This window comes from Geotrypetes seraphini, chromosome 12 (genome assembly GCF_902459505.1).
Source record: "Geotrypetes seraphini chromosome 12, aGeoSer1.1, whole genome shotgun sequence".
In the NCBI taxonomy this organism is placed as follows: Eukaryota; Metazoa; Chordata; class Amphibia; order Gymnophiona; family Dermophiidae; genus Geotrypetes; species Geotrypetes seraphini.
In genome coordinates, this window is record NC_047095.1 from 107429141 (window position 1) to 107456798 (window position 27658).

Consider the following 27658-nt stretch of genomic DNA (forward strand, 5'->3'; position numbering starts at 1 on the left):
TTCTTGGGGTTACTGCTTTTTTACCTCCCTTTGACTTTTGGGTTTTGCTATTTTTCTTATGATATATGTGACATAATGAGATGATAATCTTCTTTCTCAGATATGGACACCTGTACAACATGCCCGGACGATCAATGGTCAAATAAAAAAAGAGATGCCTGCATCCCAAAAGTAATAACTTTCCTATCTTTTGAAGAGCCTCTAGGGGTTGCATTAACTTCCATAAGCGTGTTCTTCTTTCTCATCACTACTGTCATCTTGGGAATCTTTATTTATTACAAAGACACTCCCATAGTGAAAGCCAACAACCAACACACCAGCTATATTCTCCTCATTTCCCTCATACTCTGCTTCCTCTGCTCATTGTTATTCATTGGGCATCCTGAGGATGTCACCTGCATTCTCAGGCATACTACATTTGGGATCACCTTTTCTATTGCGCTCTCCTCTATACTGGCAAAAACTATCACTGTGGTTACAGCCTTCCAAGCTACCAAACCAGGAAGCAAACTCCATAAATGGATGGGTTCCAGGGTCTCTAACTCTATAGTCATTTCCTGTTCCCTTATTCAAACCTTTTTGTGTCTTGCCTGGTTTTTTACTGCTCCCCCATTTGCATATTTTAATATGAGATCAGAAATTGGAACAATACTAATCGAATGTAATGAAGGATCAGTAATTGCAATTTACTGTGTTCTGGGTTACCTGGGATTTCTAGCTTGTATCAGCTTTATCATAGCTTTCCTAGCAAGAAATCTACCTGACAGTTTCAATGAGGCCAAGTACATCACCTTCAGCATGCTGGTCTTCTGTAGTGTCTGGATCTCCTTCATCCCAACATTCCTGAGCAACAAGGGCAAGTACATGGTGGCAGTGGAGATATTTGCTATTCTGGCCTCCAGCACTGGACTGTTGGGCTGTATTTTTTTCCCTAAATGCTATATTATTCTGCTGAGGCCTGAAAGGAACAACAGAAAGGACCTAAGAAAATTGTAGGGGCCCTTTTACCAAACTGCATTAAATGCTATCACACATTTAATATGGGAAAAATATTTGATCATAAAGTTGTGCATTAAATATTTTTTGTAGTAATTTGCCAGTCAGCATGTGCTAATCGAAGGTTGTTGGTCATAGGAAGGGAATGGGCATTCCAGTGTTCTCTTGCTAGCACATTAAGATGATCAAATGCAAATTGGATAATGTGGACATTAATAAAGAAACATAGGGGTCAATATTCAGCATTGCCTTCTTCAAGCCAGGGTGACCATAGTGTAGAAAGTAGTTATACGGTCATGAACCTTATTCAGGGCTAGTTCCTACACATCTAAATGACTAGATTGAACCACACAAAAAGCAGTCCTATTTTTGGCTGTTTATCTATGTGTGTACATCCACTGTACCCATAAATCTTCCAGAATGTTCCAAAGGACTTGTATGTGCCAAGGAGCAAGAGGCTGATATCCACAGACCAGGAAAGGAAGGTTGATAGTGTCATATGATATTAAGGTGATAAGCTGTTGTGACTGAAAGATGCAGAGAGATGCATAACCAGCAGAAGAAAGGATGTGTTAACAGTCCTGTACAAATTGCTAGTGAGGTTCTACTTGGAGTACTGTGTTCAGTTTTGGAGGAAGAACACGGCTAAGGATAAAAAAGTCTTGAAGCAGTTTAGAGAAAGGCAACACAAATGGAATGGGGCTTTCACCTGCACATGGATACCATAGAGGAAAGGAGGGGTAGGGAGATATAATACAGGAACTTAAATACTTGAAAGGTATTCATATACAGTAACAAGCGCAGCAAGTGGCTTCTAGATGAGAGTCATAAAATCATGGTGTATGGGTGGTGGGTTGAGGGTGTGATGACTTCTAACATAGATTTTCTGTTTAAAAAAGGACTTTGGGGGTGTTATAACTGCAAGAAACAACTATGAGTTGATGAAAAGTTCTCAGCCAACTTGAAACTTCCATGTTTTCATTGACGGTTCAATCAATCATCTGAAACAATGTCAATGTATTTTGTTATGATTCTGCAAATGATAATTAATTGCATTTACCTTTTTCAGGTCATTGATTGAACCATGTCAGTGAGAATTGTGGAATTTTCAAGTTGCCTGAGAACTTTTCAGCACCATTTAGTATGTTATGCAGAGAAGAGAATGGGTGAAGGGAAGTGTAGTCTCTTTTCTGCTAAACTTTGATGAAGTATTTGGACAGTAGCTTAAAAAGGATATTTGATTTTAAAGGAGTTCTGGATTGGAAACTTTCTCGTTAGGCCAATGATTTTAAAAGTATGTAGAGTGTTTGAGGGCTTGTTGCCTAAAATGAACTGAGACAAAGTAAAGCCAAACTCCTTGCTGTTCAAGTAGGCTGGAGACTTGAACATTGAGGCCAAAAGAATTGCAAAAACGGATTCTCTCTCGCACATGTTTGGGCTAGAGACTCCATTCTGTGAATTCAAATAACAGACGAGGAAAAGCCATGTAAAAATGAATATGTCTTTATTGACAGAGCTTCCATAGTCTAGGAAGAGCAAGCCCTCAGAATTCCAGTGCTCTTCAAAGAGAGAAAACAAGGCAAACAGATTTATACCCTATGTGAAATCATTTTTAATAATTATCTGCTTTAGAATACAATGGCACAGTTGATAACATTACTGTCTTTCCAAAAATGCCTTACGTCAATGTTAACATTAAAAGTCAATTCTATTAAGTTTTTAAACCCAGCAGGTGGCAGCAGGTGGCAGTGTTTCACCTTTCTTCCTAAATCAGTTTTGATCTTTGACCTTTCCAAGTATCAATCATGTCAGTTACAAAGCCCTACTTCCTACAAACACATCTTAACTTACTTACCTGCGGGCTGCTGGGAACACGGAGGCATCCAGAGAGGAGAAGAGCATGGGAGCACTGCTCCGTCTCTCCCCGATCCAACAGGAGACCTCTGCCTTTGAAAAATCAGCGATTCCTGAGGCACACAGCCATTTCTCAGCCCCCACACAGATACCTGTGGGCTGCTGGGAACACAGAGGCATCCAGAGAGGAGAAGAGTGTGGGAGCACTGCTCCGTCTCTTCCCAATCCAACAGGAGACCTCTGCCTTTGAAAAATCAATTATTACTGAGGCACACAGCCATTTCTCAGCCCCCACACTGATATCTGCGAGCTGCTGGGAACACGGAGGAATCCAGAGAGGAGAAGAGCGTGGGAGCACTGCTCCGCCCATCTCCGAGCCATCAGATCTACCCTAATTCCACCAGATCTACCCAAAAACTGAAACTTTCCTTTCCCTCTCTAAAAGGTGTCTCCCTTGTAGGAAAACTAGGTTCCTCCCTCCCTTTTAGAATCACTGAGCTCTGGAACAACCTTACCTCTCCACTTAGGAATCTGAGCTCACTCCAACTCTTCCATAAACATCTGAAAACCTGATTATTCTCAAAAATGTAACTCTTCCTCCCTCTTTGTTTATTCTAGTGCTCTAAATTTCCTCTTCATCTTTCCCTCCACTGGAGTTCCTTTCCACCCTAATTCTTGTTAACCGTGTCGAGCTCTGCAAATGTTGAGATGATGTGGTATAAAAACCTAAGGTTTAGTTTAGTATGACCTATCAAGTGGTAGTATTGTTTTTTCTAATCTATAAGAAACAGATTCTCTATAAAACACCCAAATTCCTGTTCCTCTGAGAACCTTATCCCCATAGATGTATGTGAACAATGGTACATAAATCTATGTCTCTTAAGAGTCACAAAATCAACCTTCTGAATTTCCTAGCATTAGCTGAAATGTAGAATCAGCATTTTAAACCTTTCAATCCTTAATTATAATTTTCTCAGTCACTATAGATCCATCTGAATCTCAGATCTTTAATAGACAACTTTTTTAAATTCATTCTCAACCTCAATTTTCTGTGACACCTGAAATTCCTCAACATTCCCCTCTTGTAACAAGACTCTGTTTCACCTACGCTAGCTTTTAAGTTGATATCCCTCACTCACAAAGGTTTGTATGTGGAGGGTATGGAGGTTTTGTAATAAGTTGGTGTGATAACTGAAGTTTTTCTTCAGAGTAGCTCAAGCTTGTTGGTGCTCTTAAACTGAAAGACATCATCAGATGTGAACTGAAATGTCATGAATTGAATCAAACAAGGTATAAGAATGCCAATTGTAAATCTTGGCTAGCCAAATAATGAAAGTAGAACCCTATGTGTAAGACAATGTAAAAAGAGATTGTTCCTACTTTCTTAAGTAACTATAGTCATAATTATTCATGGAAGGATCAATCAAGGTTTGAAATTGTGACTAATAAGAAAAAGGCTTCATAATGTAGACATCAAATCACGACAACTTGCTTAAATGACATTCATCAAGGACATCAGTGTTAGGGGGCTATAGTTGGCAATAAACTTCACAATAAGTACATTACATTTGCCTACAATTTTTTGGTTCCATCACTACAAATAAAGTAGTTCCTTATTCAAACATCCTAAAATACTGTTCTTATACTCATGGACATTTAAAGATATGATTGGATTTCATCCTGACAAGAGCTTACTGCACCTAGGGAAACAAGTTAACAAAACTCTTCATTTCAAGAAACACTGTTCCTGTGTTCTAATCCTGTGACCAGTAAAGATTTAATCACTCTGGATATCTTCAAGTTATCCCACATCATCCTCTCAGCAGTATGAGGTAGAATCTGTAGTAGAAGCCATGGTCCCATCTCTTATCAGACAGTGGTATCTTCATTCTCTTCACTGTTCTGGCAGGAAAGAATCTCTTGAAGTGAGTGAAAATATGGACAGATAAAATTCCAGACTGGATGAAAATACATACAATTTGCTTAGCATTGCATTCAATAACCTACATAAATTAGCCTATTTTTGTCTTATAATTTCAGAGGCTTAGTAATAAATTTCAGTAATAAGCAAAGCATTGCTTAATTGTTGGGGAAAGATAAAACTTTAAAATAAAGAAATAAGTCCTTAGGTGTAAGAAAGTAAACTGTAAAGTTTTAAAGTTCAGTCTCATAAAATTTATTTTGCAAGTGTAGTCCAGTAATCTTGGCAGAAACAGTCATTCAATTCCCCTCTGGTGGTCAATGAAGAAAGAGTCCTGAGAAAGTCAGAAATTATGTGGATTCATGTTGACAGTAATATTCCGGTACGGGCTTTCAGTGAAGACTCACTAAGGCACTTTCTCTGCAACTTGGTCCTCTATATTGAAGGAGCCACACCCCTCTTGATACACTATAAATAAAAGGACTTCAACAAATGTTAAATGAAGGTTTTGTTTAAACCAGTTGAAACACATCTAGGAATGGAATATGGGTCACAGATTTGTTTCAGGCACAGTGCATTCAGTCTTACCTCTCTTCTAGCAAGCTTCATTATGGTTACCTTTTCCCCTGTTAACCATTATAGCAGTGCAATTCCTTAAAAATAAACTCCACTTTTTCAATAGGTTTTAAGAACATAAGCGTCGCCTCTGCTGAGTCAGACCATAGGTCCATCTCGCCCAGCAGTCAGCACCCACGGTGGCCCCCCAGGTCCATAACCTGTAAATGATCTTTTACCTAAAACATTTTGTGTTTTTTTTTCTGTTGCTAACTTTATACCTTACACAGTTTATTTCTTTTTTCTTCATATTTATGCAATACACAGGATATATAAAGTTTCAATTCCTCCGTGTGTTATCAGAAATAAAATGATTGTCTATTCTGAAAATGCATTTTATAATTCACAGTCACACCCTATGAAGACACCATTACACATACTTTCTAATCAACCTGCATCTTTTTCCTGCTTAAACATATTGTTCTCAAGCTACATGTGACTTGGCCCTTTATGGAGTGATGACAATGGAGCTAACAATTTACACCTTATCTATCGCACCTGAAAATTTCTGAAATTCCTCAATATTGCTTACGGATAGGTAAGGGGACAAAGATGCTACTTTTGGGATTAATTTACCTATAAGAATAATTTAAAGAAGGAAAGATCAGAGATTCATTCATTACAAGGGAAATGTCTCCTCTTCTGGTGCCTGGGAAGGTAAGTTAGGATCAGATGTACAGCAATTCAAACAAGTGAAGGAAAAAGATCTCAGTTAAAGCCAATAATGGCTTGGAAACCACTAATCAAGAAGGTACTTACAAACATACAACCTCACAAAGTGGTCCCATAACTGTCATAGGTCACCAGAAAAACTTCACTTGTATCTCGTTGTAACAAAGTAATGTTCCAATCCTCACTGGAAATCAAGAACTGAAGAGTCTCATCCTTATGTAAGCCGTTCTGGGCTCTTCTGGGAGGCGGGCTAGAAATTCAACTTAAATAAATAAATAATAATACAAAGTACAGTCAAACTTCAGTTTGCGAGTAACACGGTATGCGAGTGTTTTTCAAGACGAGCAAAACACTCGAGCATACTGTAACTTGCAAACCGAGCATTGACTTGATTTGTGAGCCCCCACCCAACCTGACCTGACCACGGGAACTGGCAGTATTGCTCCCCCTGACGCCACCGGTGCTGCTCCCTCCCTTCGCGATTGCCTCCTCCCTCTCCCCACTGACCGGCCCTGTCCTTACCCGTGCGCCGCTGGTGCTAGAAAGGACCTGCCACCAGTTTTCTGCTGGGCTGCTGCTGGGCCTTGAGCATCTGCTCTGGTCATTGAAAACAATTCAAATCCCTACAGGAGTACGTCGCTTCATTAATCGCATCTTCAGGGGAAATATCAAAGCAATGATCCACTCACAATGTGGCAAACATTGGTGATCCATCCATTCACAGTATGCACTTATAAAACATAGCATATCAGCCCAAACAGAGATGTCTGGCAACAGTAGAAGAACGTCCACCATTCAATTGCAAAATTTAAACCACTGGGTTGAATAGTTTAAAATGTAAAAATTAATTGTTGCTCCCATTGATGTATTCTTTGTCTAATATCCCCTCTATTGAAATCAGCATGCAATTGTTCTATTATAAAACATTTGAAATCAGAGAACACATGTCCAGTTGTTATACAGTGTTCCATCAGTGATTCAATTATCTTTTTACCAAACAGAACTTTGTAACATATACATCCTAACTTGAACAGCACTCTCGCCTCTACAGGAAGCCAGAACAATTTTCTATAGCATGGAGTTATATGGTCTGCCTTTTTCAGTTTAAAAATTATACATACTGCAGTATTTTTTATCAATCAAAGTAGATAAAGATTTTTATGAAAGCCTCCCAGATGTACAATATTGCAGTAGTCTAATATACCCAAAATAACTGACTGAAATAATAATTAGAAGAAATTATCATTCAAATAAGGTCTGAGGGAGCAAAAGCTTCCATAATATGAAATAACATTTATGGACCAGAACATTGACCTGTGTGGTCATTGATAAATTCCTATCCAGATGGACATTGGCCAGATTCTGTATAGGATGCCCCATCTCAGAAGCTATGTAAGTGGTTATTAAGAATCGCACATTGACGTCCTATAGAGAATTGCATCTGTCCTCACAGACAGACATCTAAACCAAACTAATAACCTGATTCTCTAACCGGTCACCATGCCACAGGCACTAGTTAGAAATTTGGGTTATGGCAGAGCTTATTATGGCAAGGGATCTCCCTGCTGTATTAAGTTTAGCTGCAACCCAACCCCCCGATGACTACCTGCAGGAGGGATGCCCAGTACCTCCTGCTGGAACCCCCACCACCACCCGTACATTGCTGGCAAGAGGGATGCCCAGTCCCTCCTGCTGGAAACCCCCCACCCCCAAACATCATGGGCATCCTCCCTACTGGACCTCCCAACCCACTCTACCCAGATATACCTCCATGACCCTCTAGCTCCTGGAACCCCTACCTTAAATCATTGGCCAGGAAGAGGCATCTTTTTTGCCTCCAGCCGGCTGGTCCACCATCTTGTGAATGGTGGGCCTGCCTTTTTCTGGTGCATTCTGGGATGTACTGAGCATGGCCTAAGATTTCAATTGGCCAGATCCCTTAGTCCACTGCCATGTTAATTTAAGTAATAAAGAAAGATCAAAAATAAAGTCCATATAAGCAATCAAAAACAAAATTTACATTAGAGATTTCTATTCCGCCAATACCTTGCAATTCTAGGCAGATTACAAAATAATTATAAATGGCGGGGTTACAATGGAAGATCATTAGATGTTTCTAGAGAGGTACAGGTAAAGAGTAGGTCAGGTAAAGAGTAGGTCAAGTATGTCAGGTAAGGAGTAGGTTAGGTAAAGATTAGGTCAGGTAGTTTCAGAGTGGCGGGAAGAGGGAAGGAGGGAGGAGGAGTATTTGATGTTAGGATTGTTTCAGGAATTTCTTGAAGAGTATAGTTTTTATTTCTTTTCTGAATATCTTGTAGTCTGGGGTAGTTATCAGTAGATTGGAGATCTGTTTATCTATTTTTGCTGCTTGAGTGGCTAGGAGGCCATCGTATATTTTTTTCCATTTTACTTCCTTGATCAGGGGTGTGTGAATGGGGTGTGCATTTTTCTATGTCTGATTGAGATGGTTTGGATTCATAACTTATCTGAGTCTGAAGGGAATCAAAAGTTACTCCTAACAGAGCTGTGTTTCATTCTTTCTTCAAGGGCAAAAATAGATTCACCCTTTTTGTGACATATTCAGGTGTCTGATGTCACATAAGGTAATCCTTTCACCTGCACTGAATAGTACTCTCCTTAAATGACACAGTCCTGCTTACCATGCTATGTTTCATCACACACGTTTGTCTAATCATTTTTGCCAAGTTGTGTCATACTATGCTAACCATACTTTGTACTACCGTTTCCACACACAAGAGTCATGAAGCAAAGATGTCATCAATTGCAAAGGATTTCAGCTGAAAGTGCTTTATTGGATATGGACTCAACACTGCCAGTGTTTCAGCAGCTCATGCCTTTCTCAAGAGTCACAATCTTTATGAAAGAGTCTTTCAGTATCATCAATTGACAAACATAAAACAGCAAGAAATGCCCATCAGATTTAAAAGTTTAAAAACAGTAAAAACAGCCAAACAATATCATATATCTTAGTGGTTAGGCTTGTCATGCTATGTCTCACCATATCTTGTTTTGTCATATTACATTTTTACCTTGTTTTGCCAACTTTATTTTGCCATCTTTGCAGACAATATTTGCCATGCCTCCTTTGACCATTTTATGTCTAAAAATGTGGCACAGTGGTTAGAGCTGTGGCCTCAACACCCTGAGGTTGTAGGTTCAAACCCATATTGCTCCTTGTGACCCTGGATAGGTCACCTGACCTACCCCATTGCCTCAGGTACATTGTGAGCCCACAGGGACAGACAGAGAAAAATGCTAGAATACCTGAGTAAAATCATGTAAAACATTCTGACCTCTCCTGGTAGAACGGTATAGAAAATTAAATAAATAGATTAAGGAAATGAGTTGGGACAATCCTGTGATAAACATTAGTACAATAAATATCCTTAACCAAGGTTCATGTGCTCAATCATTGTGCTAAATGATGTCAAGCCTCGGTCTCCTTAGGCACTGAGAACATCATTAAATGTGACTATTAAAAGCCAGGCATGCTGCAGGGAATTGCACTTTGAGGTGCATAAAGTAGGCTTAAGCATAGGTAGGTGCCCTAAGATTAGGCACAACCTATTAAAGCCAGTTGTTTCTTGGCCTAAATGAGTGCGCCTAAGTTCAAAAGCCACTCCTTGGGTTTTGGCCAGGTACTAGGGGCCTGGATTGGCCACCATGAGGTTGGGATACTGGGCTTGATGGACCATTGGTCTGACCCAGTAAGGCTATTCTTATGTTCTTGCTCATTAATACCACCCACTTGCATGTAATCGTGTGATGATGTATTAAGTAAACAGGATTTAATGAAAGAATATGTTAGAGAACTTTATCATATATATGATGACTTCACCAAATATAAGGAACATTGAATATCTAGAAAACCACCCAAAGCAGAACCTACCCTCCAAAAAACACCATCAGAAACATTCTCACTAATAAAACCTTCCTCATATATAGTAGACTTTGAATTACATAAACAAAGAACTATAAAGAAACACCCTTACTACATGCAACATGCCTAGCACATAGAATGTCATGAACGTCTCCTCTGTTTCCAAAATCCCCCCTAACTAAGTCAAAAGTTAACAGCTAGAAAGCAGAAAAGGACTCTAATGTCACACTCACATTTCAAGCCATTTGTAAACACTCTGGCTTAATAAGAAAAATCCCATTTCTCTCCTTCTGTATCAGGAGACTATGAAGAACACTTCCCTCAGAGTATTCTGAGTTGTCTTCAAAAGTCATTAAAAGAATAATGAAAATCAAAGCAATTTGAAGCTACTGGAGAGTTTCTTCCCCGTTGCTGGAGGCAACTGTGATGCTCAATAAGGCTCATTTTTAAGGTTTGACCCACCTATACTAATGGGCAGGATCACCACAATGCATAAATTACTCTAGATGTTGTACATGAAGTCTTGTAACCTGGATTGGCTACTGTTGGAAACAGGAGACTGGGCTAGTTGGACCATTGGTCTGACCCAGTATAGCTGTTCTTTTCTGAGCCAAGTCTAGGACAATCAAGCGATTGTGACATCACTGATGAGGTTGACTCTTAAGCAATGGTGGAATGAGGCATTATGACATCACAATCTCAGCTCTTGAATGTTGCTACTCTTTGGGGTTCTGGAATCTTGTTAATCTTTTGATTATAGAATCTTGCTATTCTTTGGTATTTTGTATGGCATGTTGGTACTATTTGGATTTCTGCTGGGTACTTGTGACCTGGATTGGTCACTCTTGGAAGCAGCATACTGGGCTTGTTGGTTTAACCCAGTATGGCTGTTCTTATGTTCTATGAGATATTGTGGCCTTTTTATCAAATGAGGTGAACACTAACACATGCTTACAACAGGATAAAATACACACCTTGGTAGTTTTTTTTTAGTGCTGGTTGCATGTAATTTTGGAAAGAGGGTGGCACAGCTTTTCTAATCCATCAGCACTTGTGCATTGCTAACTAATTAGATCAGAATTAGAATATGAATCCCATACTATACAAAAGAGATGTTGGAAGGCTATTAAAAATATATCAGGTGTCTTTTTCACACTGCATAGTAAAATGACCCATATGGTAATCTGATTATCTATTAAAACTGAATATGCATACATGTGTGCATTTTTGCAAGTCTTTCAAGGTGGCCTGTTATGAAATTATGATCTTAATGTCATTACAGTTATTATCCACAAAATACCTACAACTTCTTGGCCTGTGTTTTTGCAGTGGAGGAAATTAACAACAACTCAGAGCTCTTACCCAACATCACACTGGGGCTCCATATTGAAGAGTCTTTAGGGTATTCAAGGAAAATAATCGAATCAGCCTTGAAAATTTTGGCAGGGCAGAGCACGATAGTAAATTTCAAGTGCAATTCATTTTGAAGCTGGGACATTAGATCATTTGTTATTCTATTGTCCATTGATACTTGCTTTTTGGAAATCCAATATGGGGGTCAAATAAATAATTTGCTAGATAATCCAGTGGCATTATCTTATGATACCGTTTTGTTTAGCATGTCAATGAGGGCCAAATTTCCTCTAATAATAATAAGCTTCTACTTATTATGACAGGGGTTGCCATACCTCAAAAAAAACCTTTGAACCTTAGGTGGTGCTCAGATTCCAAGATGGAAAACAAGACCTCAATGTGGGGACTAAACCCCTATAGAGACTCTTGTGGTATCTATCATTGCACCAGGGCGGCGAAACGCGTCCGGACCCAGCACTACCAACGCTTCCTGTATTCTACAGCTAAGTCTTTTTTTCAAGCTCATACATTTTCAAGTTCATCTACTTTGAAGCGTTTAAGATAGAGACCAGTAAAAAAATTATTGAGTCAATCATCAACAAGTACTCTATATAAAAAAAATCTTTCATACGGTGCAATGATAGATACCACAAGAGTCTCTATAGGGGTTTAGTCCCCACATTGAGGTCTTGTTTTCCATCTTGGAATCTGAGCACCACCTAAGGTTCAAAGGTTTTTTTTGAAGTAGCATTGTTCCTTTATTAGTTTGTTTCTCGTTATGGACATTTAGGAACATTTTTGTCTTTTGAATTTACCCAGTTGTTTATATTGATAGGGGTTGCCATACAACAGATTACATATAATTGGAAAAATTGGGATAGGCTGAAATACAGATTTTGGTGGAATTCACTATGTCATATATATAAAATGGAAAGGTACTAACTATGCAGCAGGGGAATTTTGTGAAGTTTCAATATATTTTGGAGCCATTAACAAGATAATGTAAAGATTGAAAATAATTTTTTCCCCTTAAATATGCACATTCAAAGAGGAGTGAGGGGGGTGGGGAAGGGTTATTGTGGTTTTCTTATGAATGCAATTATTGTTTTGTTATAATTAGTTTTCAATATTATTGGAATTATATATGTACTTCTTCTTGTTTTAATTAAGGGGAGGGGGAGGAAATTATTGTATTTTGAATTCTTTATTTATTTAAAGTGCATTTTCTCTAGTGCTTATGCTTTAATTATTTGTATTGCACTATTAACGTTTGAAAATCAAAATCAATAAAGAATTATCAAAAAAAATCAGCAGCCCAGAGTTTGAGAAGGACCACATGTTTTGCTTTTGCCTCAGTAAAAGGTAGTATAGTAATCCACTGAAATTAATGGGTGATCCGTTCCAGGAACACCTATGAATTTTGAAACACCGCAAATGCGGTTTAGCAGCTGATTGAAGGCAAGACAGGGCAGTTAGGGTGCCGGTGGGTGCTGAACATCATTCTCAGTATTTTCCAACCACCTTTTCCTGGTATTAAAGTTAAGCTATACCAATCAGGAGTTGCTTTGACATGCCAGATAGTATGTCAAAGCAACTCCTGATTGGTGTAGCCTTACTTTAGTACCAGGAAGAGGCTGTCAGAAAATACTGCAAATTACTAAGGCTGTGATTCATGAACCGGGAAATCATAGGCTTTTATGTATGCACAAGACATTTTTTAGTTGTATGCTTTCTTATCAAATAGCTCGATAGGAGTCCATGTTTCCCTCTCTGATAAATAATGTGTATTCTTATTTAAATTTTAGGCACAAGTTAAAAATGGTTTTATTTACTAACTGAAGGAAAACAATGAAGGTGGCTGATTGGTGTTCAATCTCATTTATTGAATGAAAAGACTTGACACGATCGTGTTTCGGCCCGAATGGGCCTGCCTCAGGAGTCTAAAAACATATAGGTCCTTTTACTAAGGTGGGCTAACCAATTTAGTGCACGCAAACTGATTTAGCACATGCTAATCGAATTAGCACGCATTAAACGCTAATGTGTGCATGTTAGTCTACGGACGTGTTAGTGTTTAGCATGTACTAATAACATACTACAGGATCAGAGACACAAAAGCTACAGGATCAATAACTTACAACTTACAGAGAAATAAGACTGATTCGTAAACATCTACACTCTGGGGAGTTAAATGTATCGTATGTATCTCTGATCCTTAAAACTCTGTCTATGTATCCTCGAAACCAGAACAGGGAAAGGTTGGGCTATAAAACTAATTAACTAATTTAAAGGATAAGACAATGAAGTCATGAGAAGAAGGAATCTGTAATGGTCATTAGCTGATGTGTAGCTGAGTATGGTTCCAGTTGCAATCATTAATTAGGTTTCTGATGATGTCTCTGCTAGTAACATAGTAGATGACAGCAGGAAAAAACATGAATGCCCAGCAGTCAAAAATCATAGTAACTCAGTCTTAAACCAATAATGAATATAGATAATATAACATATTTGATCCTTTCCTTTCGCTAGTATTTCTGGTACAATGACCATAGAAATCCGTGAGTCATTGCCTTTACATTCCAATCACTGGAGTCACCAGCAAAGTCCACTCCAGTCTTTGTGAATCTGTCTTATCATTAGCTTTATTGACAATACAACAATGTGGGATTTTTTTTTGCTTTTATTTAACCTCAGGACTCCACAGAACCCATTAAAGCAGACCAAATCTAGGCTTCATTCTCTGACCTGTCCATCTTGGATACAACAAAACTATTATCTAAACTATCCACACTTCACAGTCCCCTGGACAACTGCTTCACCTACCTCCTCGCATCTGCACCCAAGCAAATTATCATCAGGATTACCAACCTTCTCAATACCTCCCTAAACCAAGGCCAATTACCAGAAACTATGGGAAAAATAGCACTTACTCCCATACCAAAAAATCCAAAAGCAGATCTCTCCATAACCTCCAACTACAGACCCATCACTGGCATACCTATCCATCCATCGAGCTACATTCATATCTCCACCTGACCCAATTCGGATTCTGTCAACATCACTTTAATCACAAAAAAACAAACAACTACTCAGTATGGGACGTCAAGCAATACTCCTGCAATTTGACATTTCAGCTGCCTTTGACTCCGTGGATCATCACCTATTAACAAAACTGTCTGAAACTGGCATAACAGGAACAGTGCTAAAATGGTTCTCTGACGTCCTACAAAAACAGAGAATACATTGTTAAAAAGAATGAAGAGATCTTGAAACCCTGGAAGGCCTTCTGTGGGGTACCTCAAGGCTCTGCACTTTCCCCCATCCTGTTTAACCTTTTCATGAGTTTCCTCGGAAACATCAAATTCGATGATGAAAGCATAATGTCCTACACAGATGACATTTTGCTCCTCATCCCCACAACCAACAACCAGTCAGATGTCACCAATAAAGTCTCAATCTATATTGAAAGAATCTAAAATTGGGAAACAATCAAGCTAAAACTAAACCAAACCAAAACCAAAATCTTATACTTCCACTCAGCCCAACAGATAGCACCGACAAGCATCACTCTCCAATCGGGCCACACCCTCGTGGTCGATAAAACATCTAAAATCCTAGGCTGTATTCTTGATTCCACGCTAACCATGGAAGCTCAAATCTCTAACATCCGGAAAAAGTCCCTCTTCACCATGAGGTAGCTAAGTCTCATCAGAGCATACTTTCATCAGCATCACTTTGCTCTGATTGTACAGTCGATGATCCTACCACAGTTGGACTACAGCTGGACTAATGCTGCCTACATGGGAATCAATACCGCACTGATCCATAAAATGCAACTCATACAAAACACAGCTGTAAGACTAATTTTCAACCTGAAGAAATACAACTCAATATCAGCCTACATCAAACAACTACACGGGTTATCCATTCCATCGCAAATAAAATCTAAAACTTCATGCATCATATACCAAATAATACACAGCAGCTCCACTCATCCAACTCTTCTCAAAGGCATGGTCTACCTCCCACAGAATTCTTAACAGGATCCTACTAAATCTTCCTTCAACAAAATATCTCCAATACAAATTAATTTTTCACTCCATGCTTACTTTCCTAGGGGTGAAAACCTGGAATGATCTCACTGAAACGAACAGAATGGAACCCAACTATACCACATTCTGAAAAAAACAACTGAAAACCTACCTCTTTGACACTTGAATTCTCTGTTCTTCCCCTGCCCAAATGTTATCCCCATGTCACCTCCCCCTCTCTCCCTGCCTCTCTTCTCTTTGTAAGTCGCCTTGAGCCTGCTTAGATATGTGTGATGCAGAAATAGAAGATTAGATTAGATTAGTGTAACATCATATTGAGTGTGTCCAGACTTCTGATGCAGGCCGTTTAGGCTGAAGCATGTACGTGTTTAGCCTTTATTTGAATGAATTAAAAAAACTGTACAACACAGAGGTCACCTTCGCTGTTTCTTGGTGAGGCACTACAGGGACTCCAGGGACCAGACGGACTTCACCTGACCAGCAGAGGTAAAAACGTCTTCGGACACCGATTAGCCCACCTGCTTCGAAGGGCTTTAAACTAGGTAAGTTGGGGGAGGGTACCCACTTATATACCAGTGCAGTAAGTAACAATCCTGATGTGATGATCCAAAACTCCGCTTCTAAGTCCGAGGTAAGTACCCTCACTGCAGAAGGTTCGCTAGGAGACACTTTGTCTCAGATGGGAAACTCTCTACAGGGGTTTAACAAGCGCAAAGAGTGGAGAGCTATGTATGTTAACGTACATAGTTTAGGGAACAAATTTCTAGAATTGGAAACAGAAATAGTGAATGCCGACCTAGAAGTGGTGGCAATATCCGAAACATGGTTCACAGACTCTCATGGGTGGGATATAACTATACCAGGATACAACCTACTTCATCAAGACAGGAAGGGTAAGTTAGGAGGAGGGGTAACACTTTACATCAAAGAGAACATCAAAATAGCCAGGATCACAGATGTCAAGTACACCGGGGAATCCATCTGGGTAAACCTGGCCAGAGGCAGAGAAAAATGCCTGTACCTTGGTGTGGTATACAGACCTCCAAGACAAACGGAGGACAAGGACACAGAATTAATTGAAGACATTGAGAATATCACTCTACGGGGGGACACTGTTCTGTTAGGGGACTTCAACATGCCTGATGTAGACTGGAACACACTCTCAGCGACAACTTGTGGTAGCGGGAGGATATTAACGTCCATGAAGGGAGTACAGCTCAAACAAATGGTGCTAGAGCCCACTAGGGCCAAGGCCATCCTAGACCTTGTACTTACAAACGAGGAGAGTGTCTCGGAGGTCTCTGTGGGTGAAACGCTGGCCACAAGCGACCATAACATGGTATGGTTCAACTTAGGAAAGGCTTCCCTAAATCACAAACAAAAATGAGGGTACTCAACTTCCGAGGCACTGACTTTGCACGCATGGGAGATTTCATCCATCAGACGCTGCAGGATCAAGAAGCAACTGATGATGTGGAAGCAATGTGGTCAACCCTGAAATTGACCCTACACGAGGCAACTATCCGCTACATAAAATTGGTAAATAAACAACAAAGAAACAAAAAACCACAATGGTTCACTGATGAGGTTTCGTACCTCGTCAAGGAAAAAAAAAAGAGCATTTCTTTCATACAAATGTACGGGGAAAGGAGAATACAGGACCAGGTCTGCAGCAGTCAAAACAGCAGTCAGAGAGGCCAAACTTTCAGTGGAAGAAACTCTAGCAAAGAACATTAAGAAAGGGGACAAATCCTTCTTCAGGTATATTAGTGACAGGAAAAAAAACACAAATGGGATAGTACGCCTTAGAACATCGGACGGGAACTACACGGAAACTGATTCCGATAAAGCCAAACTACTGAATGAATACTTCTGCTCGGTTTTTACTTGCGAGGCACCAGGGCACGGGCCACATCTGGACCTTATGTCAAGCGCGGAAGACCCATTTCAGAATTTTGAGTTCACACCAGCTGACGTCTACAGCGAACTGTCAAGACTCAAGGTGTGCAAAGCCATGGGTCCAGACGAATTGCACCCGAGAGTGCTCAGAGAGCTGTGCGATGTCCTGGCGGAACCATTAGCCATGCTCTTCAATCTTTCCCTAAATACGGGGAGAGTCCCCCTGGACTGGAAAAAAGCTAACATCGTTCCTCTGCACAAAAAGGGTTGCAGAGCAGAGGCTGCGAACTACAGACCAGTGAGTCTCACATCGATAGTGTGTAAACTCATGGAAACATTAATTAAACGTAAATTGGACATGATCTTGGATGAAGGGAATCTAAGGGATCCAAATCAGCATGGATTCACTAGGGGTAGGTCATGCCAATCCAATCTCATCAGCTTCTTTGATTGGGTAACAGGAAAGCTAGACTTGGGAGAGTCTCTGGACATAGTGTACTTGGATTTCAGCAAGGCATTTGACAGCGTCCCACACCACAGACTTCTAAACAAGATGAAATTGATGGGGTTGGGCGAGACAGTAACTGCATGGGTCAATGATTGGCTTAGTGGTAGACATCAGAGGGTGGTGGTCAACGGCACCCTCTCTGAAGCATCAGAGGTGACCAGTGGAGTGCTGCAGGGCTCAGTCCTGGGTCCACTCCTTTTTAACATATTCATAGGGGACTTGACACGAGGGCTGCAGGGTAAGGTAACATTATTCGCCGATGACGCCAAACTATGCAACATAGTAAGTGAAGGCTATTTGCAGGATAATATGACACAGGACCTTCTTGCTTTGGAAAACTGGTCCTCAACATGGCAGCTGGGCTTCAATGCTAAGAAATGTAAGGTCATGCACCTCGGTAGCGGAAATCCATGCAGAACTTACACCTTGAATGGAGAAACATTGGCTAAGACCTCAGTAGAACGAGATTTGGGAGTAATCATCAGTGCAGACATGAAGGCTGCCAAACAAGTAGAAAAGGCCTCATCCAAGGCAAGGCAGATGATGGAATGTATCAATAGAAGTTTCGTCAGCCGGAAACCAGAAGTCATAATGCCACTGTACAGGACCATGGTGAGACCTCATCTGGAGTACTGTGTGCAATTCTGGAGGCCACATTACCGTAAAGACGTGCTTAGAGTCGAGTCGGTTCAGCGGATGGCCACTAGGATAATCTCGGGGCTCAAGGGTCTCTCGTACGAAGAGAGACTGAACTGATTGCTGCTCTACACTCTAGAAGAACGCAGGGAGAGGGGGGACATGATTGAGACATTTAAATACATCACAGGATGTGTCGAGGTGGAAGATGACATCCTTTGTCTCAGGGGACCCTCGGCCACAAGAGGGCATCCGATTAAACTTAGAGGGGGAAAATTTAGTAGTGACACCAGGAAGTATTTCTTCACAGAAAGAGTGGTAGATACTGGAACAAGCTTCCGGTGCAGGTGGTCGGGGCCACCAGCGTGCTCGACTTCAAGAATAAATGGGACATCTACGTGGGATCCCTACAAAGGTCGAGTTAAGGAACAGGGTCATTAGCATTTAGACTTATTGGGGGTGGGTCAGTAGAGTGGGCAGATTTGATGGGCTATAGCCCTTTTCTGCCATCATCTTTCTATGTTTCTCTGCTGTGAGAAGGTATTTTCTCCTGTGTCTGTTACTATTATCATATACGGCACACAGACCATAAGACTGTCCTCACATTCCAACCAGTGGAGCTAAAATTAAAGTCCTCTCAGACCAATTATATAGTCTATAGAATAAAACAACCCAATTCTGGGGTTACAAAATTATGACTTCAATGTTTTTGGAAGAAAATATCTATCTGCCGTTTGGTGCCACTTTCAAGTTATTTTCTTTAGGAAATTGGTCTGTACTTCAAGGTTGTGCCTGATTGTCAGTGGGAGGAGATGGAGAGTGTTTTACCTCTGGCAATGGCTTTAAAATTAATTCTCATTATAGTTATAAAAAAATGTTTTATGCATTGTAGCTTAAAATTACCTGTTTAACATGGCAATACTGAATATTTAACCCTTCCTTCTTAGCTTAATCACTATCTGAGGAACCTCCACTTTAAGAACGGTCTAGGGGAAGAGATGTATATGGATGAGAATGGAGACCTCACCACTGGATACGATATTTTGAATATAATCCTTCTTCCTGATGGGACACGGAATTATGAAGTTGTTGGACATTATAACCCCCATGCTCCCCCAGGGCAGGATTTCACCATTGATGAGAAGGCAATCATCTGGGAGAGTTCTTTCACTCAGGTCAGATTTAAGCGATCAGATGTGCAGATCCAAATGTGCTTCATGAAGCTCGTCATAAAATGGTCAAAAGAATGGCATATTTTGGATTTATGGGCAAATATTTAGCCTCCAGATTCTGTATAGGTCACTTAAATCGGGGGTGCTGAACCCAAATGTGTACATATAGCAATTAGGCACTATTAGTTATTGGGGTTAATTGGCAGTAATTAGCTGTTATGGGCACACCTGCCTATACATGTATTAGTTGGAAAACACTTCCTGTTCACTTGAAATAGAAAGAAAGGGTATGAGACTTGGAATGCTGATTTTTCTCTGTGATTATGATGATGTCACTAGGACTTGAGCATTAGTTGATGACACCTAACAACTACAACATATTTGTACCTAGTTCAATGAAGTGTAAAATAACTTGCCTAGAGTCACAAGAAGCTGCTATGGGAATTGAACTCACAACCTCAGGGTGCTGAGACAGCTGCTTAAACCACTAGGCCACTCCTCCACTCTGAAAGTTGAAGGTATTCTTTTTCAGGAAGCACGTGATGTTGTTTTTAGGTTGTTTTTCCTATTTTGAAATCTGTTAGCTGTTCTGTCTTTTTTAAAGTTTGTTTTCATTACAGTTTTTGTTTTTAAAATGATGTATCATGAATGTCCAATTATAGCCTAATATAACCTGTATTTAGATTGGTAAGCTCTAAATATTACTAAATAACTTACCACCCCTTTTATTAAACCATAGCATGTTTTTTGCGCCGGTTGCAGCGGTAACAAATATAATGCATGTAGGAATTCTATGAGCATCAGAGCAGTTACTACCTCTGCCGGAGCTAAACGCCATGCAACGGTTTAGTAAATGCAGGGGGAAGGGTTAATTAGCCTTTATAAAATTATCTCCCTGAAACTTTTGGGGTATTTTTACAAGTGCCTTCATAAGCATGAAATATGCTGTTACACATGACCAGGACAATTTATAAATAAATAAAAAAAAAGAGAATTCCATTTTAGAAACAGCCGTCCATTATCAAATGAAGTTACTTAACATGTTTTCTCAATCCTCAGATACCTCCACAGTTCAGATGCACTCCAAGTTGCCGCCCTGGTTACAGGAAATTACCCAGGGAAGGAAAACCAATCTGCTGCTATGACTATATTCTGTGTGCAGAGGGAGAGATCTCCAACCAAACTGGTGGGTGATATCATGGAGCACAAGGGTTACAAATAAATTTAGGGTATCTATTAGGTTCTTGCTCTTGAAATTAGGGAGGGAGGGAGGGATGTAGTTTCCAAAATGTGTAATTGATTTCTCCACAGGATGGTTGGGACTATTTTTTTTCTTTACAGAAAATGGAAAATACTTGATAATATTCCTCCCTTCCCATCAGCAGACCAACCAGTCATGGTGATAATTCAGGAACTGCCCTTTGTGTCTTTAAAAGCAAAATACCATAAGGAAGGAAACCAGAAGGAGAGGGCATAGGATGAAGCTAAGAAATAATAGGCTCAGGAGTAATGTAAGAAAATACTTCTTTTCAGAAAGGGTGGTAGATGCATGGAATGGCCTCCTGGTAGAGGTGGTGGAGATGAAGACTATCTGAATTCAGATAGCATGGGACAGGCCTGTGGAATCTCTTAGGGAGAAGAGAAGATAATGGATGGTGGACAAGGGCAGACTAGATGGGCCTTTTAGTCTTTATCTGCTGTCATGTGTCTATATTTCAATGGACTGAGACCCTCAGTCTAGTCAAAGGATAGAAATAGCCTGAAATTATTTTTTTTAAATACATTAATCTTGTCTTATGGAAATTAAATAATGCCATACCATCACCAAAATGTAAATAAATCTAATCATGTCTATAGTAGAATTGTTAAGATTTTATTTTTTTTTTGTAAATTCTTTATTCATTTAAATCTATCAACAAGTGTACAAAATTATACCAGTACATAACAAACATATAACACTTGAAAATCTTTCTCATATAATCATAAAATATGAAAATTACCACCCGTCCCACCCATCCTCCCTCAATTACTACAAATAATCATATTTCAAGTAAAAACATATCATTTTTAAAATAAATAAAATATTTCTGCCCTAAAACCTCCCCCCAATAAATATATATACCTAACAAATGAAAATGATGTTCACTCATTACAATAACTTTCTAACGGCCCCCAGATCTTAAAATTATCATAGTTTCCTTTCTGCAAAGCGATTGCTCTTTCCATTTTATAAATATGGCAAAGTGAATGCCACCAAAAAGAATAATTAAGATTAGAATAATTTTTCCAATTATTAGTAATATGCTGGATTGCAACCCCTGTCATTATTAATAAAAGTTTATTATGCAATAAAATTTGACTTTTTTTCCTCATAGACATGCCAAACAGAATAGTATCATAGGATAGTGCTACATGGTTTTCTAATAGACAATTTACTTGAGTCCAAATTGAATTCCCAAAATTTTTTAATACAGGGACAATAATAAAATAAATGGTCCAATGTTCCTACTTCCAGATTACAATGCTAGCATCTATTAGACTTAGAGCTATCTAATTTTTGTAAACAAACAGGATTCCAAAACGCTCTATGCAACAAATAAAACCAAGTTTGCTTCATAGATGCTGACACTGTACATCGAAGAATGTGCCAATCCCACTGGAAGTTGAAGAAACGCTGAAAAAGCGGATATTATGGTGGAGTTGTTTAGAATTGTTAAGATTTTGCATTAAACATAAACCTGTATTGGTAGCTGAAGGAGAACTTACTTTCAGGTATTGTACACTGCTTTAATATAATATCTAATACAATAAAGCCCTAAGCGCGCATGCGCACTCCTACCTGCATGCTCCCATTTTCTGTATGCTGTAGGGACCCTCAGGTAGGAGTACGCATGCGCGCGGCAGCGTGGAGCCTGTCGGCCGTGGCGGCTCTTGCGATCTGAAGGATGTGAACTGGCCAGGGCAATGTCAGCGGGAGCCGGAACGGACTTTAATTCCTGCCTCCCAGGCTTCTCCTGCTCCGGCTGGGCCCATGTAAAAAAAACAAATACCCCTAGAGCTCGCTTCGGGTCCAGCAAGGGCTGCGGGACCTGAAACCTTCTGATTCAAGCAGAGTCTGCAGCACTCTAAACACACTGCTTTGGGGCCTTCTACTGTCCTGATTTGCTGGGCAGTAGAAAGCCCCGAAGCAGCAGTGTATAGAGTGCTGCAGACGCTGCTGGAATCGGAAGGTTTGTCGGGACCGCGGGAAGGGAAGGGGGCAGCGGTAAGGGACTAAGGGAGCCGGCCAGACCACGGGAAGGGAAAGGAGGGGTAGGGGAAATGCTGCTGCTGCACAGGGAAGTGGTGGGAGAGAAATGCTGCTGCATAGGAGGCTGGGAGAGAGACAGATAGATAGAAAGAAAAGAAGAAAGACACAGGGGCAGGGAGAGACACAGAAAAACAGACAGCCAAAGGGGGCCAGGGAGAGAGACAGACAGCGGGAGGGAGAGAGAGACAGAAATAAAGACACGCAGACATATATTCTAGCACCCGTTAATGTAACGGGCTAAAATACTAGTTGTTTATAAATGTTTAATAAAATGACAAAATGAAAATTGCCCTGTTCAAAGATGGCTTATTATCTGAAGATTTTCTCCCATTGCTTGTAAAACAGATGGGGACCTGTTTGTAAAAGCAAGATAAGTTAGGTTCAAAAATTAACATGCAGTAAGTATAATACCTGTCTGGTCCATCCAGTATCTGCCCTGCTGTTACTACTCAAGGAAAATACTTAAGAACATGAGAACATAATAAATGCCATACTGATGCAGACCAAAGGTCCATCAAGTCCAGTATCTTCTTTCCAACAGTGGACAATCCATGTCACAAGTACCTGGAAAGATCCCAATAGTAAAATAGATTTTAGGCTGCTTATCATATAATTGCACAGTAGATTTTCCCAAAGTCTATCTTTGCCTTTAAGAAATTATACAAAGTCCAGACTTTGCCTTTAAGAAATTATACAAACCTTTTTTAAACCTGCTAAGCTAATTGCTGTCACCACATTCTATGGCAACAGATTCCAGACTTTAATTACATTATCAGTGATGAAATATTTTCTCTGGTTTGTTTGGAATCTACTACTATTTAGCTTCATTTCATACCCCCTCGTCAAAGTGTTTTTGGTAAGAGTAAACAAAATATTCACATCCACTAATCCACTCCACTCGGTATTTTACAGACCTCTGTGTATCTCCACTCAGTCATCTGTTCTCCAAACTGAAGAGCCCTAGATACTTTAGCCTTTCCTCATAATTCCTAAATTTCACTTACTTTCAGGTGTCTTTTTCCCACATACAGCACTAGCCCTTTATCCTTACTCTCTGCTTTATATCTTTTAACATTCCAGCTTTCATGCCCTTCTCAAAACCTGCTTACTTTGGTATTCCAATTCTTGCACTCTAAACATTGCACCAGAGTAGTGGGATACCTTACAGGGCACTACTGAGAATTTCACAAAAAGGGTACCACATACACATCTCACCACAACAACCTTATAGGTCATGGTGAGCCCCCCAGAACTGACTAGACCCACCTGACTACCACCCCAATAGCCCTTATGGCTGCAGGTGCCACTTATATGGTAGTACAAAAGTGTTTGGGGATTTTGGGGTGCATTCATGTTTCACCATGAATGCAGTGATTATAGTGGCTTATGTGCCTGGGTCCTACTCTCCATGGTTAACTAATCCACCCCAAGACAACTTAAGCCACTTCTGTGCAGCTATACTAGGCTTTCCTATGCCAGGTTGCCAGGTGCTGATGTTCTGGAGGCAGATCTGTAACATTGTTATTACAATATATATGGGGGTGGGGGTCCTTGATAACTGGGCCAGTGTGTGGGGTCAGTACTTTGTGTTTGAAGTGCTTATCTGGTTACTTTGGATACCTTCTGTGGACTTAGACCTGGTTTTAGATGGCCTAAGTCATAACGTCCAAGTTCCGTCTAGGCAATGTTGTAAAACTTTTGGTTTTACATGCAGTACAACTAAGTAGGATAGCCCACATCCTGACCAAATCCTGCCCTTGACACTCCTCCTGAATTACCCCTTTTAGCTCTGGGTGTACTGCAGCACTGTGAAGGCCTAAGACATTTTTAGATATGTCTAAAACCCGGTTCGATTATCAGCACTTGGATGACTTGTGTTATTAATCATCCAAGTACCAATTTAGGCTAGTTTTTGACGTATTTCTGTTTCAATTATGAGCCCCATACTGTCCAGAAAATACATTTGCAACACTGGAAATGCAGCTATCCTATCGATATGCATTTATCATAGCAATAGTTTAAAAAACATAATTCTTTCAAGAACAACCCCAAATTGCTCACCCAAATAAGTAGAATCACTAAGAAAATCCTCAATCACCATCCCACCCCTGAGAAGAATTTAAACTTCCATACCACTCTCCTGCCCATCCTTCCCACCATTCCCACAATTCCAATGAGGTTTAGGGCATATGACCCTCTTAATATATTTGACCCATAATTTCCTGATGAAGGTTCAGAGCCCCAAGTTCTAAATCATGCCCCAGCACATACTGCTGTAATCCCTTATGCTTTACCAGTGGGACAATAATGAACCCCAATTGTTCATGTTGCTTTATCAGCCTGGATTAAAAATGGTGGCTCTGATCAATAGCTGTAGTCTTTCAGAACTATATCTAGGGATCAAGTTATCAAATAAGGATGTACCATCCTATAGCTATGGAACAGAGCCATTATTTTTCAATTTGAGCTTGAGAAGAGACAAAAATGTCTAAGGATTACTCCTGCCCCCACCTAACCTACTAGAGACACAACTAGTAAATGCTGGGGGTCAGAAGGTCTTTCATCAGCAAAATGGAAAGGAATCAGGATTAGTTATATTTTTGTGCAGTGGTCAATGGTATTGGTTGCTGGTAGCATGAGTGAGATAATGATATGGTAATCTTTCTTCTCAGATATGGACACCTATACAACATGTCCAGATGATGAATGGTCCAATCAGAAAAGAGATGCCTGCATCCCAAAAGTAGTAACTTTCCTGTCTTTTGAAGAGCCTCTAGGGATTGCTTTAACTTCCATCAGCATGTTCTTCTTTCTCATCACTGCTGTCATCTTAGGAATCTTTATTCATCACCGAGACACTCCCATAGTGAGAGCCAACAACCAATACCTCAGTTACATTCTCCTCATCTCCCTCATGCTCTGCTTCTTCTGCTCCTTGATATTCATTGGTCATCCACAGGAAGTGTAGCTGCATTCTTAGACAGACTGCCTTTGGGATCACATTTTCCACTACTCTTTCCTCTATACTAGCAAAAACGATCACAGTGGTCATGGCCTTCCAAGCCACCAAACCAGGAAGCAATCTCCGGAAATGGATGGGTTCCAGGGTCTCAGTTTCTATAGTCCTTTGCTGTTCCCTTTTTCTAACTGTTCTGTGTCTTACCTGCTTGTTCACTGCTCCCCCATTCCCACATCTCAATATGAGGACATTAACTGGAACAATACTAATTGAATGTAATGAAGGTTCAATAGTTGCATTTTACTGTGTTCTGTGTTACCTGGGATTTCTGGCTGGTATCAGCTTCATCGTAGCTTTTCTAGCAAGAAATCTACCTGACAGTTTCAATGAGGCCAAGTACATCACCTTCAGCATGCTGGTCTTCTGCAGTGTCTGGATTTCCTTCATTCCAACATACCTAAGCACCAAGGGAAAGTACATGGTGGCAGTGGAGATTTTTGCTATTCTGGCCTCCAGTGGTGGAATACTTGGCTGCATCTTTCTTCCCAAATGTTACATAATTGTGCTGAGGCCTGAAAGGAACAACAAGAAAGAACTAAGAAAAATGTAGGGGCCTTTTTACTAAACTGTATTAAATGCTATCATATACTTAGGGCTCCTTTTACTATGCTGTGCTAGTGGTTTTAGCACACGCTGCATTGTCACGTGTGCTAGACGTTAATGCCAACATTGAGCTGGTGTTAGTTCTCGGTATGTAGTGCGGGGTTAACGCGCACAAAAATGCAGCGCATGCTAAAAACGCAAGCGCACCTTAGTAAAAGGAGCCCTTAATATGGGGAAAAATATTGATCAGAAAGTGCATTCAAGTTTTTGCAGTAGTTTTCTTGTTAGCATATACTATTTGTACCTTGTTTATTTATTTATTGGGGAGGATTTTTTTTTAATGGAGTGAGTCATGGGAATGAATATTGCAGTGTTCATGAAGATGAACTCTTACAAACTTGTTAATGTAGACTTAACAATTAAGTTATTGCTGCCTAAATAAAAGGTGCAAAGAGCTCCCACCTTAAGTTTTTTTTCAAGTCCTGAGCACGAAAGAAAAAAATTAAGACGTGTCCTGGAAAAAAAAAAATATACTGTTCATTAAATATGGTTTAGCAGACGCTTAAGATTTCAACACTTTTTAGTGCTCGACTTTTTGTTGGATTGAACCCAGCTTTGTACTAACAAAGGACTTGCCATCTGTGGATTACATCACAGTGACCCCTGATGCAGGCATTTTGATTCACCGAAACACAGTGCTGTGTCAGGTCCGCAGTTCATATATGTCCTTTTACATCAGCTATCCTACGTGGAGTGTTCTTGTCCATTCCCACTCTTTTTTGTGTGCTTTTATACCCGTGGGTTTTTGTCCTGTTGGTCTTTTGTCGTTTGTTAAAATTTTATTATAGCACATTTTAATAAAAGAGTTATGTAATAACTCAGGGGTCCTTTCACTAAGGTTAGTCCTGGGATGGTCCAAAGAGTAACAAGTAGTTCTATGGTCATGAACCATATTCAGTGGCAGTGCCTGCACTTCTAAGTAACTAGATTGGACCACACAAATGACTGTCCTAAATTTAGCTGTTTAGCTATGTGAGTACTTCTACTGGATATCAGCTGGCACCTATAAAACTTCTAGAATGTTCCAAAGAACTTGATGAGCCAGGAAGTGAGAGGTTGATATCCACAGACTGGGAGAGTTACCTAGGATTGATACTGTCTGATAATAACTAAGCGATGAGCCATTTTGACTGAACAATGCTATGTT

General features: G+C 40.1%; 1 protein-coding gene and 1 pseudogene across 1 annotated transcript in view; both read left to right on the forward strand.

The window, feature by feature from the left end:
- LOC117346259 overlaps positions 1-996 on the forward strand; it is a 41425-nt gene extending 40429 nt beyond the window's left edge. Inside the window, exon 5 of the mRNA XM_033915661.1 lies at positions 111-996. Coding sequence (XP_033771552.1) covers positions 111-996 — 886 coding nt within the window. The remainder of the gene's footprint in view (positions 1-110) is intronic.
- LOC117346800 overlaps positions 1-26894 on the forward strand; it is a 37057-nt pseudogene extending 10163 nt beyond the window's left edge.
- The last annotated feature ends 764 nt before the right edge of the window (positions 26895-27658 follow it).